The 19,629-nt window shown below is 44.4% G+C and overlaps 1 protein-coding gene across 3 annotated transcripts in view; it reads left to right on the top strand.

Moving 5' to 3' along the window:
* EVC2 (EvC ciliary complex subunit 2) overlaps window positions 1-19,629 on the top strand; it is a 608,136-nt gene that overhangs the window by 57,085 nt on the left and 531,422 nt on the right. For all 3 annotated transcript variants that reach the window (XM_085642436.1, XM_085642435.1, XM_085642434.1), the window contains exon 3: window positions 18,756-18,901. In XM_085642436.1, coding sequence (XP_085498562.1) covers window positions 18,756-18,901 — 146 coding nt within the window. The remainder of the gene's footprint in view (window positions 1-18,755; window positions 18,902-19,629) is intronic.

Genomic DNA, 19,629 nt, shown 5'->3' with positions numbered 1-19,629 from the left:
TGCAATTCAAACATCGTAAGAATCAGACAATATATATAAAAAAACATTATCACATGTAATTTCAGACCAATAATAAAACTATTTGTGAGCATCTTTTTAAAACGGTGACAAATATTCAATTTATAAATACATTCATATGCAATAAAACTGATTAACTTTATCAATCATTATACAAATGAACTATCAACTCTATCGGACATGGGCTGGATCATTACGTATTAAAGTGCAAAAGTGCTGTAAACAGTAGTTCCATTGTGCAAACAGGCTATAAAAGTGCCTCACTAATTTCTATTGCAAACAAGATAACTTCATTATTTACATTTCTAATTATTCTAATTATTACCCTAGCAGCATAGACACTAAATTCCACAAGAGGCGATACAGTGAAAATAAGCAGAAAAAATGCATTCAAGATTTCTCTTGAAGCCATAGGATCTAATAATGATACATCTTGAACAGTCAATACCAAACATTTTTGATCAGCAACTAAAAACATTATCAATTGGCATAACAGCGGAATCAACTTGCCCGATTAAACAAAGAATAAGGGCCTAGTGAGCCGATCTGACCCCAATCTTCAAAAATAGGAGTTTTAAAAATATACTCCGTATTTTAAGCAATTTGGGGCACACGCATACTATATGCAATACAGATTCAAGTGGCCAACCACAGAGTCTACAATTGGTGTCAGGCCCCTGCTGAATCCATGATGGCATACCCTCTTTAGTTGGGGTTATTCCCAATCTTATTTTTAAAAACGTTTTTTTAATTTCTGCCGAGAAGTGGGCATTAAGGTACGGCTGGATGCGTAAAGACTGGTTTGAGTTAATCACATACAATGCATAATTTTTTGCAGCTAAAACCGTTTTAGCCTTATTAAGGGATTTAGCTTTGATTTTGTTTTTTTAGAATTAATTTATAATTGGGCATTTTCAATCCATGCAGCCCAATTTGCGGCCAATATCATGTAAGCAAGTTAAAATATGGGATCCCCAGGTAGCCGCATAAGCAGATTCAGTTATTTCAAGCCATCGGTTGTTCGCTAGGGAAGCAGGGGCGGAAGAGAACATAAAATACATCCATTTCAGAAAAGCCCCTTGTGACACCAAACACTGTCTTTGGAGTCCAAACTCCAATCTTATTTCAGCTTGACCCACCGACCTGGGAATCCCAAAGGTTGTTTTTTTAAGCCTTGACTACTAATAAATCCAGTAGCTTGGCATCTTTTCCCCTGGTGATGGGTGAACCATAGGAAATGGTTGACTGCAACTTTGCTCTCATGACTTTGAGAATATGTTCATAGGATTGGCAACTCAGTGATTTTTGAAAACTTTGGAAAGCATGATTGTCGGGATGGGGCAGTGAGGAGTCGGAAACCAGGTCTGCAGATATACGGTTTTATTCCTTTGTATTTTGTTTTTTTCATACAAGGGTTTTTGAAGGTCTAGTTCAGGGAAAAGGGAATCCGTCTTCCTGTTTTTCCCAGAAGGACTTAGTTCTGTTCTTGACGCTGAAGGATCTTTGTTTCCCAGGTTGCGGATGGTGCTGCTCCCTTCTGTCGTCTGGGCCGGTGTGCTTCTCCGGGGTTTCGATAGATGAAAGAAAAGGAAATATAGGGAGGGGTCAGTTCTCACTATTGTCGTAATGAGGACGCTGCCCAAGGGACCGGGAGTGAAGGGATCACCAAATAATACAACAAACAAGTGCTTAAACGTGCACTTTAGGGCCGACTGTGACAGTATAGGGAGGGGGAGTGGGGATGGACAACAAGGTTGTGCAGACGGCGGTTCTCGAGGCAAAACTCCGTACCTACACCTGTGCCCGCTCCCGCCTTCCCAAAACCCTTGACATTCGCTCCCGTACCTGGAAAAGCCACGCACCCCTTGGTACGTGGCTCGGGAATTCTCCGGGACGTTGGCCTCCTGGCTCGCCTGCTCTGGCTCCCTCTTCCGAATCGGCTCCCGTATTCTTCGTCTCTGCCGCCTCCGCTTGTTCCTCTCCAACGATCACCACTTCCTCCTTCACTCTCTCGCCTGAGTTCCGTGTTCCGGCCCTATATCCCGCCTCCTCTCCGAGTTCCGGGCGAGTGACCAATGAAAGGGCCATGACGTCGTGGGAGGGTTGGTTTTCCGCGAGACCCGTATTCCAGTTAAAGGGACCTTGCTGTTCCTCGGGCTGAGTCCCCGGTCCCCAGGCATCCAGGTCTTCACGCCAATCGTCCTGACAGGAAGGAAACAGAACGTTTGAAGGCGACCACCAGTCGTAAGTGTCCCTGGTCGGCGCCCCCCTGTCACATACCTCCCCCCTTGGACTCTCCCGATCGGGGAGAGTATGGGACCTAGAGAGATAGTCCGCTGTCCCGTTGTTCTTCCCTTTTTTGTGTCGTACATGAAAGGAAAAGGGCTGAAGGGACAGAAACCAGCGAAGTACCCTAGGGTTCTGGGATTTATTCCTATACATCCACTGCAGGGGAGCGTGGTCTGTGTACAGGAGAAAAGGGCGGCCCTCCAAATAAAATCGCAATTTGTCTATCGCCCATTTCACCGCTAGGCACTCCCTCTCAATTGTGGAATAATTACGCTCCCTGGGGAATAACTTCCGACTAAGAAAGAGTATGGGGTGTTCCATCCCGTCTTCCCCCTCCTGTGACAATACCGCCCCGAGCCCCGTGTTGGAAGCGTCTGTTGTGAGGATGAATTGCTTTTGGAAATTAGGGGAAATGAGTATAGGACTGGAGGTGATCAGGTGCCTCAGGGATTGAAACGCGTTTTGCATGTCACTGGACGGGTGTAACAGGAGTTTGGTTGGTGCTTCTTTTCGCAAGACATCCGTCAGCGGGGATGCGATGTCAGAAAACCCAGGTATAAACCGTCGATAATACCCAATTAGTCCGAGAAAGGATCTCAACTCTCGTTTGGAAGTCGGAAAGGGAGTATTGGTGATGGCTCTTATTTTCTCCGCTTGAGGGGCGATCATTCCATCGCCCAAAACATAACCCAGATAATTTAACCTTGTGAAAGGCTGCTCTTGACTTCTTCGAATTTATGTGCACTCCGGCACGGTGGAGCGTTTGTAGGATGACATGCAGGTCTTGTAGATGTTTTGACCATGTTGGACTGAAGATGACAATATCATCCAGGTAGGCTGAACAAAAAGACGAATGGGGCGACAGGATGGAGTTCATAAGCCTTTGAAATGTGGCAGGGGCACCATGTAGGCCAAAAGGTAGGACATTAAATTCGAAGAGACCCTCCTCAGTCGCGAAGGCTGTCTTTTTTCGATCTTCCTCTCTTAGGGGCACCTGCCAATATCCTTTGGTAAGATCAAAGGTCGTGATGAACTTGGCGTCACCCAGTTTCTCGATGAGGTCGTCTACTCTGGGTATGGGGTAGGCGTCACAGTTCGAGATGGCGTTCAGGGCACGAAAATCCATACAGAAACGGGTACTCCCGTCGGGTTTCGGTACCATGACAATGGGTGATGACCAGTTACTGTGTGACGGTCTAATCACACCCAGGCGGAGCATGTCTTGCACTTCCCTCTTTACGTCCGCTCTCCGAGCTTCGGGAATCCTGTAGGGCTTCAGTTTGACATGCTTCCCCGGCTGAGTCTCGATGTGGTGTTCTGCAAGGGTCGTCCTGCCGGGAACATCCGAGAAAACCGGGCTATACTTTCGGAGGAGTTGTTGTAGTTCTTCCTTCATGGTGTTAGTCAATTGTTCATTCACAGGAAGTTGAGACAACGTCGTGTCCCCGGAGGAGATGGGGAAGATTAACTGGGAAGCCTTCGGCGGTGGTCCTAGCCATTTTTTTAGTAAATTGATATGAAAACATTGTGTCCGGGACGGCGTCATCTGCAGCCGGTATGTGGTTTTACCTATGGTGCTGACGACAGGATAAGGACCCGACCACTTGTTCTTGAATCTTTGCGCTGTGGTTGGTAGCATGACGAGGGCCCAGTCACCGATCTCCAGTTTTCTCCAGGTGGTCCCCCTGTCATATGCTTTCCTTTGTCGTTCTTGACTTTTCTTGAGATTATCGTGGGCCAGGTCCCGTAGCTTCCCTAGCTTGGACTTGAGACGACAGGTATAATCCAAAAGGGTCCTTCTGTCTGTGTCTGTTTCGTTTTCCCATGCGTCCCGTGTGATCTCAAGTAACGAACGAGGGGTTCGTCCATATAAAAGTTCAAAAGCAGAGCAGCCGAGGCTGCTTTGGTCCTGGGCCCGTATTACATAGAGGGCCAAAGGCAAGAGTTGGTCCCATTCTTTTTTTTCCACCTCCAGCATCTTCTTCAAGGTTCCTTTGATTGTTTTATTATAACGTTCAACCAGTCCATCAGTCTGTGGGTGATATACCGACGTTTTAAGATGATCCAAATGTAACGTCTGACATATCTCCTTCATGAGTCTGGAGGTGAACGGAGTACCTTGGTCAGTTAGAATGGCTTTTGGGAACCCCACCCGGGAGAAAAGTTCTATCAATTTTTCGCCAATGTTTTTAGTAGTGGGTGCTTTCAACGGGAAGGCTTCAGGGAACCTGGTGGCGTAGTCTACTACGACTAAAGCATATGTATGACCTCGGGCAGTTTTAGGGAGTGGTCCTATCAGGTCCATGCCTACTCGTTCGAAGGGGGTCCCGACCACAGGTAACGGTTGGAGCGGGACCCTGGGGGGTCGTTGGGTATTACCCCTCTGGCAGACGTCACAGGTTTGACAATACTGTAGGGTTTCTTTATAGATACCGGGCCAATAAAAGAAACGTAAAAGATGTTTCGTCGTTTTCTCTGCACCTGTATGTCCGGCGACCAAGTGGGCATGTGAGTAGAACAAGATCTGGTCCCTGAATACTTTGGGCACTAACAACTGCAAGGGTTCCCCTTTTTTGGATTCTCTATACAACAAGTCATTACTGATCAAAAACCGGGGATATACAGGGGTTGGAGAGTCTTGGGTCATGTGGGCCATTTCCCAGGCATGAAAGAGGGTGGAGTCATTAGCCTGTGCGAATTTGAAACTACTATCCAAAACCCAGGGTTCTGCTGTGGTAAACGCCACTGGTGTTTTCCTTTCTGTCATTCGGGGTAGGACTTCTGAGTGAAAATAGGAAAGGAAACGAGGATTATCTACACCTATTATTAGATCCTCGGGAAGTGTGTCTACCACCCCCACCCTTACTACACACGGGGCCTGCTCTTGTGTTTTCAGAGTCAACTGTGCCACGGGATAGGTCTTAACGTCCCCATGAACACACTTTATGTGGACCATTTGGGTTGGTAGGACTTGCTCGGGTCTAACCAGAGTTTTCTGGACCACTGATTGCCTACACCCGGAATCTAATAGGGCCTTTATGAATTTTTCATTAACCAAGACACTTACATAGAACGATGGTCCCATTTCAGCGGTATATAACACCGCTCGGGGAATGTACCCAACCTCCATAGGTTCCTCCGCTGGTTTTCTGTGAGGACACATCCTGGCAATATGGCCCCATTCCCCGCATTCGAAACATTGGGGACCTTTTAGCGGCAAGGCCTCAGTTTTGCTAAAGCGGGTTTTTGGGACCTCCAGCAGGGGTTTTATCCCTTTTTTTTCTGGTTTGTATAGGGGAGCACCCCCTTTTCCCATCTTTTTCTCTACGTCCCATGGCATAAGTCTTGGTTGAGCACGAGAGAAATTTGCTGCCACTTCCACGGCTTGCTCCATGGACAGATTGGGTTGCTGCCTGAGCCACCTCTGAGTACCATACGGGAGGGCCTCTATGAATTGTTCCATATATATTTGATTCATTATTTCTTCCTTCGTACTGGAGGTAGGCCGAAGCCATTTGTCCGCCGCCATCTTGAGCCTAAAAAATAGAGTTTTAGGGTTTTCTCCGGGAGCCCCTTTCTCCTTTCGAAAGCGGACTCGATATGCTTCACGGTGGAGTCCTAGATGATCCAAGATTACTTCCTTCACAATGGCATACGGTGTAGTACCGGCGTTGTTGGCCACTTGATATGCGGCCTGTGCATCTCCGCTTAGGAGTGGAGCCAGAAAGAAGGGCCATTTTTCATCAGGCCAGCCACAGGCCCTGGCCACTCTTTCGAAATTAGAGAGGAATGCGTCCGGGTCCTCTCCGGGAATATACTTTTGCAAGGAGACCCCGGAGTGATGTGGATGTACAGACCTCCCTTCAGGTGATGCGACAACAGGGGCGGCCTGCACAACTCTTTGTAAACCAGCTATCTGTGTAGTGACAGTCTCTTTAAACGCATCCCGATCTGCTTGAGCCAATGTTAGCTGTTGGTTTACTGCCCACTCTAACTTTTCCTGTCCGACTATCAGTTGTTGGACGACGGCCTCCATCATTGACGTACTGATGGATGATGGAATTGATCCCACTTCTGACACCAGTTGTCGGGATGGGGCAGTGAGGAGTCGGAAACCAGGTCTGCAGATATACGGTTTTATTCCTTTGTATTTTGTTTTTTTCATACAAGGGTTTTTGAAGGTCTAGTTCAGGGAAAAGGGAATCCGTCTTCCTGTTTTTCCCAGAAGGACTTAGTTCTGTTCTTGACGCTGAAGGATCTTTGTTTCCCAGGTTGCGGATGGTGCTGCTCCCTTCTGTCGTCTGGGCCGGTGTGCTTCTCCGGGGTTTCGATAGATGAAAGAAAAGGAAATATAGGGAGGGGTCAGTTCTCACTATTGTCGTAATGAGGACGCTGCCCAAGGGACCGGGAGTGAAGGGATCACCAAATAATACAACAAACAAGTGCTTAAACGTGCACTTTAGGGCCGACTGTGACAGTATAGGGAGGGGGAGTGGGGATGGACAACAAGGTTGTGCAGACGGCGGTTCTCGAGGCAAAACTCCGTACCTACACCTGTGCCCGCTCCCGCCATCCCAAAACCCTTGAGATTCGCTCCCGTACCTGGAAAAGCCACGCACCCCTTGGTACGTGGCTCGGGGATTCGCCGGAACGTTGGCCTCCTGGCTCGCCTGCTCTGGCTCCCTCTTCCGAATCGGCTCCCGTATTCTTCGTCTCTGCCGCCTCCGCTTGTTCCTCTCCAACGATCACCACTTCCTCCTTCACTCTCTCGCCTGAGTTCCGTGTTCCGGCCCTATATCCCGCCTCCTCTCCGAGTTCCGGGCGAGTGACCAATGAAAGGGCCATGACGTCGTGGGAGGGTTGGTTTTCCGCGAGACCCGTATTCCAGTTAAAGTGACCTTGCTGTTCCTCGGGCTGAGTCCCCGGTCCCCAGGCATCCAGGTCTTCACGCCAATCGTCCTGACAGGAAGGAAACAGAACGTTTGAAGGCGACCACCAGTCGTAAGTGTCCCTGGTCGGCGCCCCCCTGTCACAATGATTTAAAGTCACAGTTATTGCCCTTAAATCTTTAAAATAGTTCTTAAAAAAACTCTATTATCAAACACAACCCCTAGATATCTAATTTGCCCACCTCTGGCCCTCTATGACTTGAAGTTCTGTTTTGCTGGACCAATTTTCAGAATTGTAGTTTAAATTTAGTCCAGGCAATTAATACCATAGACCTGCATGCGACCCTTCCCAGCCGACACAAATGCACACTGTGCCCTGATAAATGTAAAACAACATAAAACAAACTTCAGTCCACAACCATCAGCAGTCCATTCACATTGACCCATTGACATATAGATGTTCCCCCCAACATTACCCACAGATCATTCAACAGCAGACCACCTCTCAAGGAAGAGGGAAATCATCGATGGTTATGCCCCTTCTACGACAAATCCAAAAGAATGTCTGGGAAATAGGACTGTGCAACACAATCTAACCGGACCTTAATGAACACTCCAAAGCCGTATCATTGATTTAATCTTCATTCTATGTCTTTAGTGTTAAAAAGTAGCTTCTGAGCCTCCCTCAACCACTTCTCATGATGACTCCATACAGAAGCCAAGTTTTTCTCCATGAATGTTGGCAAGGATAGCTATTGCAACAAGAGTGCCTCCGCTGTAGTGGTTAAGAATAAATGCATAGTAACTGTGCTGTACAGGCTCAAGATCATCTCTCTAATACTTTACCAAGAACACCCATAAAGGGACGAGCAATGATTGATGTATTTCTCAGAACCTGGGCCTATTGCACTATATAAACAAGAATTATTCTTTTGTAGTTACTCTGGCGATCCTTTGATTTCTATGGGGCAGGCTGCTACAGGAGCACCTGTGTATATATACCAATGCCAATTGATATGCTTTACCTAATGAAATATCACACTAAAACACTAAACAAAGTTTAGGTGTGAGTGTGTTCCATGTGATGTAATCACAGAATGGGGACACTGTAACAGCCTTCACCATAAGCTATCAAGGGATCTTCAGAGTAGAACTAACAGAGCCTTTGTTTATATAGCATAAAGGGAGTGACGTCCGGTCACATGCTGTTGGCCCTACAACAGACCTTAAGCAGTGAGAAAGTTGACAAGAACACCACCACTGAGTAGGTGGAATGCCGTCCTGCAGCTGGAAATCCTCAAAGGACTTGAGCATACCCTTTGAGAACAAATCCTGAATGTACATACGACCTACCTTTGACCATTCCCTCCAGAACAAGGAGCTGTACCCTAACCATGTTTCAGAAAGTAGATGTGGAATCACCTTTCTTCCTTTGCTGCTGGGGCTTTTCCTTCCCCAGTGACAAGCCATTTTTTTTATGTTTGGTGCACTTTGAACTCAAACCTTCAAAACCTTTAACCACAAACGTTATGCTTGCTAAATTCCATTCCATATATTCCCACATCTTGATGCGCGAAAAGTACCTAGGTTGTATTGATTCCCCTGGAGTAAACAGAGACACTAGACAAAATGTAGCAAAATGTTTCGTTTTTATTTTGGAACAAAAGGAACAAGCATTGGCATAGCCAATAGGTCTCGCCTTTGGGACCTTATAAGTGTTTAGCCATGCAACAGTTGCGTAACTAAATACTTATAAGGTCCCAAAAGCGAGACCTATTGGCTATGCAAAGCGGCCGTGGGGCCACGAAAGTGAAAGTGATCGCGATCCTATCGCGATCAAACATCAAAGCGGCCGAAAGTGAAAGTAATCGCGTTAAAACGAGGCGCGCGCGCCCGCGCACATGCACTGTAGCTCTAGGCTGGCCTGGTAGCACTTTTTGGAGCCCTCTCAATAAGTCTCGCCAGATCAGCGCCTGCGCTGGGTCAGGCGAGACCTAAAAATGTGCTGTGCAACAAAGTGTATGTTTTAATTTCTAAAAATGGAATAAACTAAAGGTTTGCTGTGCTAAGAATACCATCTTCAATCCTTCGGGAACAAGCAGCAGAGTTGTACATTTTTTTAAAGCTATTTTTGCAATCTTATCAGTGACAGTCGATATTTTATATTTGTTTTTGTGGATTCAACCTCCTTGCAGTTTGTGTTATAAACAGATGTGAAACTCACGGCTAAGCCCAGATATCTCTACAGTGTTCTAAAAAGTTGAAACAATTCTGAATTCTGCAGAGTGTAGTTTTATATTGTTATGATCAGCAGTCTCTTCTGGTCACAAAGATATATAGTGTCTGTTGGTTGTCAAAAAATATGCAATACCTAAGCCAGCAACTAAGCTGCAGCTTACAATAATTTGTCATTGTGTACCAACCGCGGAACAATTCGTATTGTAAATGAATGAAAAAATTGGCATTAAGGAAACGTGTGTTTGTGAAATTCAATTGATAATAGCAAACATACTTTTCTGTGTTCCCACACTGCTCCCAATAAAAACGGTGCCCCACTTGTATGATTGGGCCTAGTGCTGGAGTCAGGAAAGCCCCCAAAATGTGACATGACGACCCAACATTTTTTCATGGAAAATGACCTTTTTGGCAATGTGGGTAGCTGTGTAATGTGGGCCATAGGATGGTAGTCACACAGAGATATCTGGTAAGCCCAAGTATTTCTGAAAACTTGACACTCAGGTGAGTCCAGAGTGGCGTGACTTACAACTACCTTTTCCTATCCACCATGCCCTCCCTACAAACCTTAATTTGTGACTAAATTTGCATATTTTTCAAAAGAATATTTATAGGGAAAAGTACCATAACCCTCAGGGATTCACATAATTCCTACCACCCTGTGTTCCTGCATGTCTTCCGATAAAAACACTACCTCATTAGTACGACTATGTCCAGTGCCTATGACAAGAAAGACCTCAAAATAACTTTATTGCAGTTGGGAAAGGATCCGGAAGATACAAGCTCATGTCTCCCGATTACTTTGATAAATGTTGACTACAAGATTATAGCAAAATTACAATTGAATCAATAAAATTGCACATCATGGATTTCATACAATCAGAATCATTTTATTGCAGGGCTGGAATTGTATTCAAATACTAGCTATCTTACTATTGCTTTAGATATTTTTACTTGTAAAAATAAAAACTCCTGCTATGATCATGTTTTTAGATGCTAGGACAGCATTTGAGTTTGTGAACTGAGGAAGCCTATTTATAATTCTTGGTAGATTTAGGGTTCTTTCTTAGCTCCGAAGGGTTATCAGTAACTTGCACTGAGGTGTTCAAACAAGCCATGGAGATCCACAAAATGACTACTACCCAGCATTTCCACTCTTCTCTCAATAATAACAGTACCCCAATTGCATGGCTGGGCCTAAAAGCAAAGAAAGAAACCGCCCCAAAATGCGACACTTCAGATACCAGATTTTCGACATGAGAAATTACTTCTTTTGGTGATGTGAGTAGCTGTGGACTTTGGGCCCGGGTCTGCTGTCACCCAGGGTAACCAGTGTCAGTAGTATGTCATTGTTAGACCTGGCACCATTGGGGTGGATCTCCCCTGCATTTTTTTCTTTTGTCTCCTCTGTTTTTGCTGTGTGTTGGACTCCGTTTTGCTGGTCTAGATGCCTTGGGCACTTTGTCACTGCTGTTCAGTGCCAAAGTGCAAGTGCTCCCTTTGTAAATTACTGTTATGGATTGGTGTTTCCATGATTGGCTATTTGATTTACTAGTCAGTCCCTAGTACAGTGCACTGTGTGTGCCCAGGGACTGTAAATCAAATGCTGCTAGTGGGCTTGCAGCATTAATTGTGCCACCAACAGAAGCAGCCTGTAAATGTAACTCTAGGCCTGCCATTGCAGAGCATGTGTGCAGTCCGGTACTGCCATGTCGACTTGTCAACTGTGCTCACTTGCCAGTCCATAACCTTCCCTTTTCTTACATATTAGTCACTCCTAAGGTAGGCCCAAGGTACCCCTGTGGGCAGGGTGTATTGTATGTGAAAGGTAGGACATGCCCTGATGTGTGTGGCATGTCCTGAAAGTGAAATATTGCTAATTTCTTTTTCACTTTTGCAAGACTGCCTGCTCCCAAAGGATAGAATGGGGAGTTTTTTTATAAGATCTTATAAACATAACTGCCCCTGGGAACAAGATGGAAAAATAAAGTTTGATATGCCTGAACTCAGAATGTTAAAATGCATCTTTTGTTGAGGGCGATTTTTACATTCTGTGTTTGAAAATACCACTTTTAGAAAGTGAGTATTTTGTATTTTCTTGCTTAGCCATCCAGTATGCCTCTGACTGGTTTGTGTATTGCATGTCTGGCTTTTGGATGACAGGGGCTGGGGAGGGGTAGTGGCTCCAGAGAGCCTAATGAGTCAGGGCTTGGCTGAATATACCCAGGCTGCATTTAGAGTAGGGGGGAGGAGATTTCCCTTCACCTGTATGCGCCTGGTATGCCAAGGGCAATGCTGTCTCGGGAAGATGCACCTGAGAGGACAGAACTGGTTTTGACCAAGCACAGGGATTGTCTGCCAGCAGGCAAAGGATTTTGGGATATAAATATTGGGGCCTAGACCCCAGACTTCTAGATCACTTCTGGGAATCAAGAGGAACCTTTGCCAAGGAGAAGAGCCGCAGAAGCTGAGGAGAAATACTGCCCCTGTGCCGTTTGCTGTCTGGGGTTGGCCTGCAGTGGTTACTTGTTATCAAGGAAAGGTGAAGGCACATTGCTGTGTCCCCTGCTTGAGGAAGAGCTCCAAGGGCTTAAATTGAGCTTGCCACCTGTTCACAAGGTCTCAGGAACATCAAAGACCTCACCAAACTTCTGTGCACAGTCTCTGGAACTACTGGTTTCAGTTGCCTGGAGAAGAAAAGGGTAACCGACTGTCATTGAGTCCGTCACAAGATTCCGTATCCTGAAGGCACCGTTGAGTGCACCACCCCATTTCGCAACGTAACTGCTGCTTGCACTGCATACTGTGGGCATCGCAGTCCGCAACGCTTCACTACACACTGCACTGAGGTCATCGACTCCTTGGTCTTACCGACTCCATCAATGAGCCACTGCCTGCACCAAGCCGCAAGGACACCGCACACTGCAACTCTTCCATCTCACATCGCAACTGCGACGGTTGCCCTGTACCAGCGTGTACCATCGTGTCGGCCACAACAACAAAAGGTACTGTCTCCGAGTCCGTCGACATTGTTGGTAACCCGTATCGACGCAGTAGGCTGGAATTGTTAGACTCTGTTGTATTGCGTTAGCACTGGACAGAGCTACAATGTCGGAGGAACTGCATTTTCACCTTTTTCCTGCAATTTAAAGGTTATTTTGCAGTGTAATTATTTTTAAGAGTTTTGTATGTTGAATTTTTGTCATTCTTGGTCTTGTTGGTTTAGAAAAAGTCTACTTATTTTTCTAAATTGGAGTGGTGTCAATTTGTAGTGTTTTCACTGTGTTACTGTATGTGTTCACAAATGCTTTACACATTGCCTCTGAGATAAGCCTGTCTGCATGTGTCAAGCTACCAAGGGGGTGAACAGGGGTTATTTTAGAAGTGTATCCCCTTACCCTGACTAGGAAGAAGGGTCCCTTCTTGGGCAAAAGTACTTACCTCTCCCAACTAAAGACCCCCATTTCTAACAGTCATACTGTGGAGTATCCACTGATCTACATAGTTTGCAAAGTTTTATTGCTGGTAGTTCATAAGTTGATGTGTGGAATGTGAGTGAACAGTGTGTTTAATGAATGCATGCTGGCTGTTTTAGTGTATATTGAAAAGTATGGTTTGTGTGGTGGGTGTAGAAAAAAGTCATTATTAATGTGATATGCAAGGGGTAGCGGTTGAGAGGAAAAGGTTGTGTTTCTTGTGTTTGTCATCTGAGAATTACTTGTCAGCTGGTGGGACGCAGTGATCAGAAACAGAGATGAGTCTCTAAAGAGAGAAGGAGTCTCTAATTATTTAATCTCCAGAATTTCAGTATGAAGTGGTGGGTCCCAAGGTTTGTGTTATAGTGTCCCTATGATGCATTGTATGGTAACTCAATGCCACACATTAGATTCGTGTTGATATGATACACTGTTGGGTTAGATATGATAATTTGGTGTACTGGTTTGCATGTTAATTTAATGATAGTGTGGTGGTTTAGGGTCCCCAATGTGCTGGACAAGGTGGTGGATTAGAGTACTGTAGTTGGTTTCTATCCCTAGGTTGCATGAACCACTGTGAGTTTGGGTCTTTAAGATGCTATGTGGCATGATACGTTAGCGCACCTACATTCCATTATAGTATGGTGGATCACTGCACAGGTAGAGTGCTTTGAGATGTGTCCGCATTTATAGGGTACAGTATTAAAGTTTAGTGTTCTAATGATTGGGTTAATGTTCCTATGTTTTTCTATAGGTGTCCCTTGGATGCACTTCAGTGAGTCAGCACCCTTACAGTACATTCCATTGTCATCAGTAGGATCACTTAGTTTGCAGTGTGGATATGTAGGTTAGTCTCATTATAAAGTGTTGTGGTAGTTAAGCATTTCCAAAGTGTTGCACGTAGCGTTGGGTTAGGCAAATCTGTTTTTCCTCCCTCTCTGCTTTTCCAAACCAGCAAATGGCTCATTTCTCTATCCATCATCAGCCGGTTAGATCTTCCACCACCCAGATCATTTATCCCCACCCAGACTTAATGCTAAACAAACCCCAGAACTCGCTGACCCAGATAGTCCTGATTCCTCCTTCTCACTTTTTGTTGGAATGCCAGCTTCATCGCGTAATGCATCTTTCTGTATCAAAGGCACATACCACTTTGAGAATCACAACCCTTCATTACATGTATCCTCTATTACTGAGAACTGGATAAATCAAGAACACTGTGCCACTGTGCTGCCTTGCACACCAACCATGCTACCTTCTCTGTCACGCCACACATTGATTGTAAAGGAGGATCAGATTAATATGTTTCCCTCTGCCACTTGTACTCCCTCACCTCTGTCTCCCTTAATATGAATTGAACATCATTCTATTTCAATTATTGCCCAAATTAATCCTTTACTGTGACTCTATCATCCCTCATGTACTATTTGTTCTCTCTACAATGAACTCGGTTCTCTCATCAATACATTCAAAACCATCACTTCTATCATCATTCTCTGGAACTTCAACTTAGACCTTAGCAACCACTTATGGATAACACTCTTCTCCCAGGTCCTCTGGCATCACTTTTTAATGAACACACACTTGCATGCTGAACACAAAAAAATAAAATAATGTTTGTAATTATCATTTTGTTTTTTGTATTCAGCTTGCAGCTGAAGCCAGGTGGGTCGGGCAGGGCTCCCCACGTCACAGGGGAGGAGTGATGGCATCACCTAAAGTACGCATGACGATTTGGCCAGCTGTCCCGAGCCGGCCAAAGTGTCATGAACACTCTGCAAGTTCTCCAAGCAGGCTGTATTAAAGCCTGCTTTGAGAACATGCACAGTCAGCCAGCCCTGTCTGAACACTGAACCAAGGTGCTCAGACCAATCACAATGCTGTGCATCTTTGTGATTGGTCAGGGGATTCTGAGAGGCAGTGTGCCTAGACTCGAGGAGGACGGAGAAAGAAGAAGCGGCAGCTGGTGGTCGGCAGAAAAGAGGTAAGTTGTACTTTTTTTTTATTGTTCACCCCATCCCTCATTCCCCCTTCCTCCACCCACCACCCTTGGTCGGTAGCAGCTGCTACAGTAGTGAAATAAGAGGGCAAAAAATATAGGGCAAAAATATATATCTATAGAGCAAAAATAAGACTTCAGAAAATCCTTTGTAAGGTATTCACCACCCTTGATAAAAACGAAATCAACATATGTTCAAAACATTATCAGTGCATGTTGTTTTTACCCACAAAGCCTTGCACGCACAATCAAACGTTTACTTCACGATGCACTAATATTACACGCCTGTTTCCATCGGCAAACTTTTTTTCATCCTACTTCTAACTAGCACTACAATGAAAGCAACTTGTGCTATATTCATTACTAAGGTCCTGACCTATAGTGTAACGGATGGTACTCAATCCATCAAGGTGGTGGAGGACATTATGTCTGCCTCCCTGACAGACTCCTGTCCACAAAATTCAGATATCACCAATGGCCCAGCGATGATCTCTCTACTTCGACAGGATCCGCCATCTTGGCCTATGACACAGTGGAGCATAGTGGGACAGTATCCCTTGAATAAAGCAGATTAAGGCTGTGCTGTGTGATTGGCTAGTGTCCCTAGGAAGCAAACACCAAATACCAGAGCACTGTATCAAGTAACTCACAATGTAAATGGAACAACATCAATCACACGCAGGAAGACACAGTCTGATGGTGCACCCTTTTGTCCAATTAGAAAGTAATGGTGTTTGCAAGTTAAGAATGAACACAAATAAGAAATCCAAGGTATTTTTATTTTACAACTCTTTGCGTAGTCACTGTTGTTGTAAATGCAGATAGAGACAGTTTACGCTCTCCTCGGCCAAACCAAGAAAGGTGCGGTTTCCAATAGCAACGTTGCCTCAGGCAGGTAAACTAGTGTTAGCACTTAGACCTGCATGCAACCGCTTGCGTGCCATTGTTTTTCTCTGCATTAATTTCTGGTGTAGCAAAGTATATTTTGTTTCCAGACATGGCAACAGAATAACTTAAAACATCCTCATCGCTTTGTTGCTATTTAATTAGGTGAATGATTTTCTATGCGCTTCTCTTTTCTCCCACAGTTTCGAAGCACATCAAAAACAAACTTTCAACTCTTCAGAGTTAATGGCCCCTTCACCTTAGACTGACCTCAATATCGCTCGAAAGAACTTCGTCTTCGCGTTCATCGGGTTCTACTCATTGACTAGAAACATGTTCGCTTTCACGCGGTGCTTTTGAGTGACGTGGCGGAACAGTAAGAGGAATCTATTTCACGGGGCGACAACTTTAATCCTTGTAACAGCTTTATTTAGAACTGATTGGATTTAACAAAGTTTCAACTCATTTATGTCCCAGGCCTTATGCCAGGGGAATGATTCTCCAATAAGTATTCATATTACTTGACTTTTACAAAGCCTTCGCTCCCTGTTTTCATCATTCCTATTCTGGTTCAATCAGACCTCGCTTCATTCAAACCTCCCGGCTGGCGGCTTGGAACTGTTTGTGAAGAAGGAATACGACTTTGAGGCCCCGATGTACAAAGAGGCAGTTGCTCAATAGTGGGTGCAAACTGTGCACTGATTGTACGCGCCCAGCCTGACGTTTTGTGACCTATATACTAACAGGCTGCATTACAAAGGGCCCATTTGCAGGGGTCACAGACCGGCCTGCCACATAAATATTCATTTTGCAGGGGTGGCTGGTGACATTTCAAATCAAAGTGGTAGGGCGTAAAAGCTGGCTATTACTTTTATGTAGTGACTCAGACATGGCCACTCTGAGCCCAAGGCCTACTTTTACATGCAACAATGACATGCTCAGAGTGCAACAGCTGAACTGGACTGGACTCTTCTGCCAGACCCAGTTATTAGATTTAAATACCTGGCTAACAGTCCTTTCTGCCAACTATGTACATTTAAAAAAAAATCTTTTTATTGGTAGTATGTATATGAGAATCAAAGTACAGACATCATCCTACAAACAACTATGCAATATATTGCTGCCCGGCTGTAAGCCGTGGCTCGGCGTCGGTCCTGGTTGGGGGATAGTTCTACAATTGAACCTTGGCCTTATTGCTAGTCCAATTTTCTATGAATCTTTGATATCCACCCCCCCCCCCCTGCATAATAGTCCATTTACAAATGCGTCCTGTAATCACATAACTACTTCCGATTTGCATATTTTTTTTCTGAAACAACAAATAAAAAAATTAACAAGCGAACAAAACGTCTATTGCTATTTGACAGCTTCTGGCGGAGTGGGCGAGTCACCTTAGAACTATGTACATTACATCCGCTGTTACCAGACATGAAAGGGTGAAAGGAGTAACAAAGTTTAACACTTAGAAATGCCAAGTTGGAGAAGTAGTTTTTCTGAGAATTTCACATTAAACTTTAGCAAAATGTAAGAAGCAGAATTTATTTCATGGCAGCGCAGGTCTGCTGACCGCTTTATTGGGTGGATATCTATAACATGCCGTCTTATACAGTAAAAAAGCTGCTTGTTATTTGAATATGAAAGTAATATATTTTGTCTGCAGCTTTATACAGTACAACTCGACCCCAAGGTATTGCAGCCCTTTACATCTCGGGGACCAGAACTTACTTTTCATCATCAGACTTTGACCCAGAGCAACAGGCTCAGCTGTGGCTCGGCTTTTCTTTTGAATTTGTTGGCTCACCACCTCTAGTGATGGAAGAAAGAGGCATGAGGTAGACTTGATATTTGGTTCATTGAGAAAGACTTTGGACCCAATGAGAGCAATGGGTGGTGGAAGGTTGAGCAGCCGGTTAATGGTTATAACTGTACAGCAGAGGTTAGAGCCGTAAGCATGTAAACTAAGTCCATAATAAAGCTATTTCCTGCACAGCTGCAGTGTCGCCTACTTCATACCCAACTCCTCGCAGTGCCTTCTTTATACGTGTCCCCAGTTCCTTGCTTTGCCACCTTTCCTTGTGTCCCTAGTCTTCAGAGTGCTTTCTTTCCCACACCTCAAAGAGCCCGAAAAATAGACATTTCTCAGTTTGTGCTTTAGTGGTTTTTCCTGTCGATGCATTAATTTTCTAATATTACAGTTTGGGCGTTTTTAGTTGAGACTGAATTGAGGGGCTCAAAAAGTCTGCTTTATCTGCATAGCTAGCACTATTTCTGTTGTTAGTTTGGGCGCAGACGTGGCATAACGGCCAGCGTTGCAGAGTTTGGAACTGGGGAGCCAGGTACAAGTCTTGGCATTAGCTCAATTCAATATCCTGTGATTCTGGACAAATCACTTTATGTCCCCATGTCTAATAAAATACATTAATGTTCCCTTGTGTGATATAACTGGTGCTCATGCAAAGCTCTCCAGCATTTCGAAGGTCAGAAAATGAATGTATGTCCCACAGTGATCAAAATCTATAATTATGGACATTTTTGGTGGGGAAATTTAGACTTGATTACTATTTTATTTATTTGTTTTTGCATGTTTATATAGCGTCAACACGGCCGTAGGGTGCTTTATATGAGCTCAGTTATATTTAACAAGACCAGACTTGGGGAAATGAAGAGATTTGTTAAGAATCACAAGAAGTTGAGCCAACGCCAGGACCTGAACCCGACTCTCCAGTTTCTAGAGTTAGAAGCTCTGCTCCTAGTGGCAGACACATACTGAGAGCACGCCTATAATTCGCTTCATTCTTTACAATTGTGAAACACTCCAGCCTGATATGTTTGCCCATCCTACTGTTTTGCTTTGTAATGCATTATTTGTGCAACTTGGAAATGAATTGGATTTGGCTTCCTGTTTATTAACAAACTTTTTCTTATGTGTTTAATTTATTTGATAATTGAACTGACTTTTGTTAGGAAGAGGCAATGCACCTGAAGTTCTAAATCTACCACTGACATCTGCAGCATCAGACAGAATTTGGAGCCATTCACTCTTTAGTAATATTCGATTTTGGACGAAGAAGATTGTTGTCAAACGAGAGTCCATCATAAACAACCAACCGGTCAGACATTATATATACTTTGTTAATGCATACTTACTTTAATGAATGATTAAATGATGATGTCTTGTGTATAGCTTTTCTATATTTCATTAGAATAAAATGTTTCAAAATCATACGTCTAGAATCTGTAGTTGACACCAAACCTTATTAAGTGTATTTGGTACACCTGGGAGCTTGAACCCTGATACATACTGCCACATTGGAGGTGCTGCATGATTGTAATGGTTTATTGCATGGTCAATAAAGTTTGCAAAGTAGACTGAGAAAGATCAAGAAGCAAGGCAGCAAAGGACCTTTGGTGGCCAGGTTCGTCACCACATCCAGTGGGCATCTGCAGTTGTTCATATACTCAACCTACAACTTACCCTAAAGTCTGTCACAGTGTGACTACAAGTTATAATATGGAATATAAGGGGTTGTGGATGCTAAGAAGCATGGTGCAATAGTAGGGAGGTTTTGTGTAATAAAGAGGCACATTAAACAAATTTCACTGTCCAGTCGGAATGTAGTCTAAGGCTGGTTTTTGATGGTTGTCGGGCAATTCATAACCGACCTATGACCCTGGTGGCATGACCCATGTGGCTTGATGAGGCATTTTGCTTTAGTAGTTTGAAGTCTGATTTTGAATGCTTCTCACTTCCTGTAGCAAATCTGTGTTTTCCTGTTCTACACATTCGCCCCCCTTGACTCTATCCCCTATACCTATAGGATGGGGCTCTAAAGAGTGT

The sequence above is a fragment of the Triturus cristatus genome, chromosome 2_2 (genome assembly GCF_964204655.1).
Source record: "Triturus cristatus chromosome 2_2, aTriCri1.1, whole genome shotgun sequence".
Lineage (NCBI taxonomy): Eukaryota > Metazoa > Chordata > Amphibia > Caudata > Salamandridae > Triturus > Triturus cristatus.
This window is presented reverse-complemented; position numbering and strand designations above follow the sequence as displayed.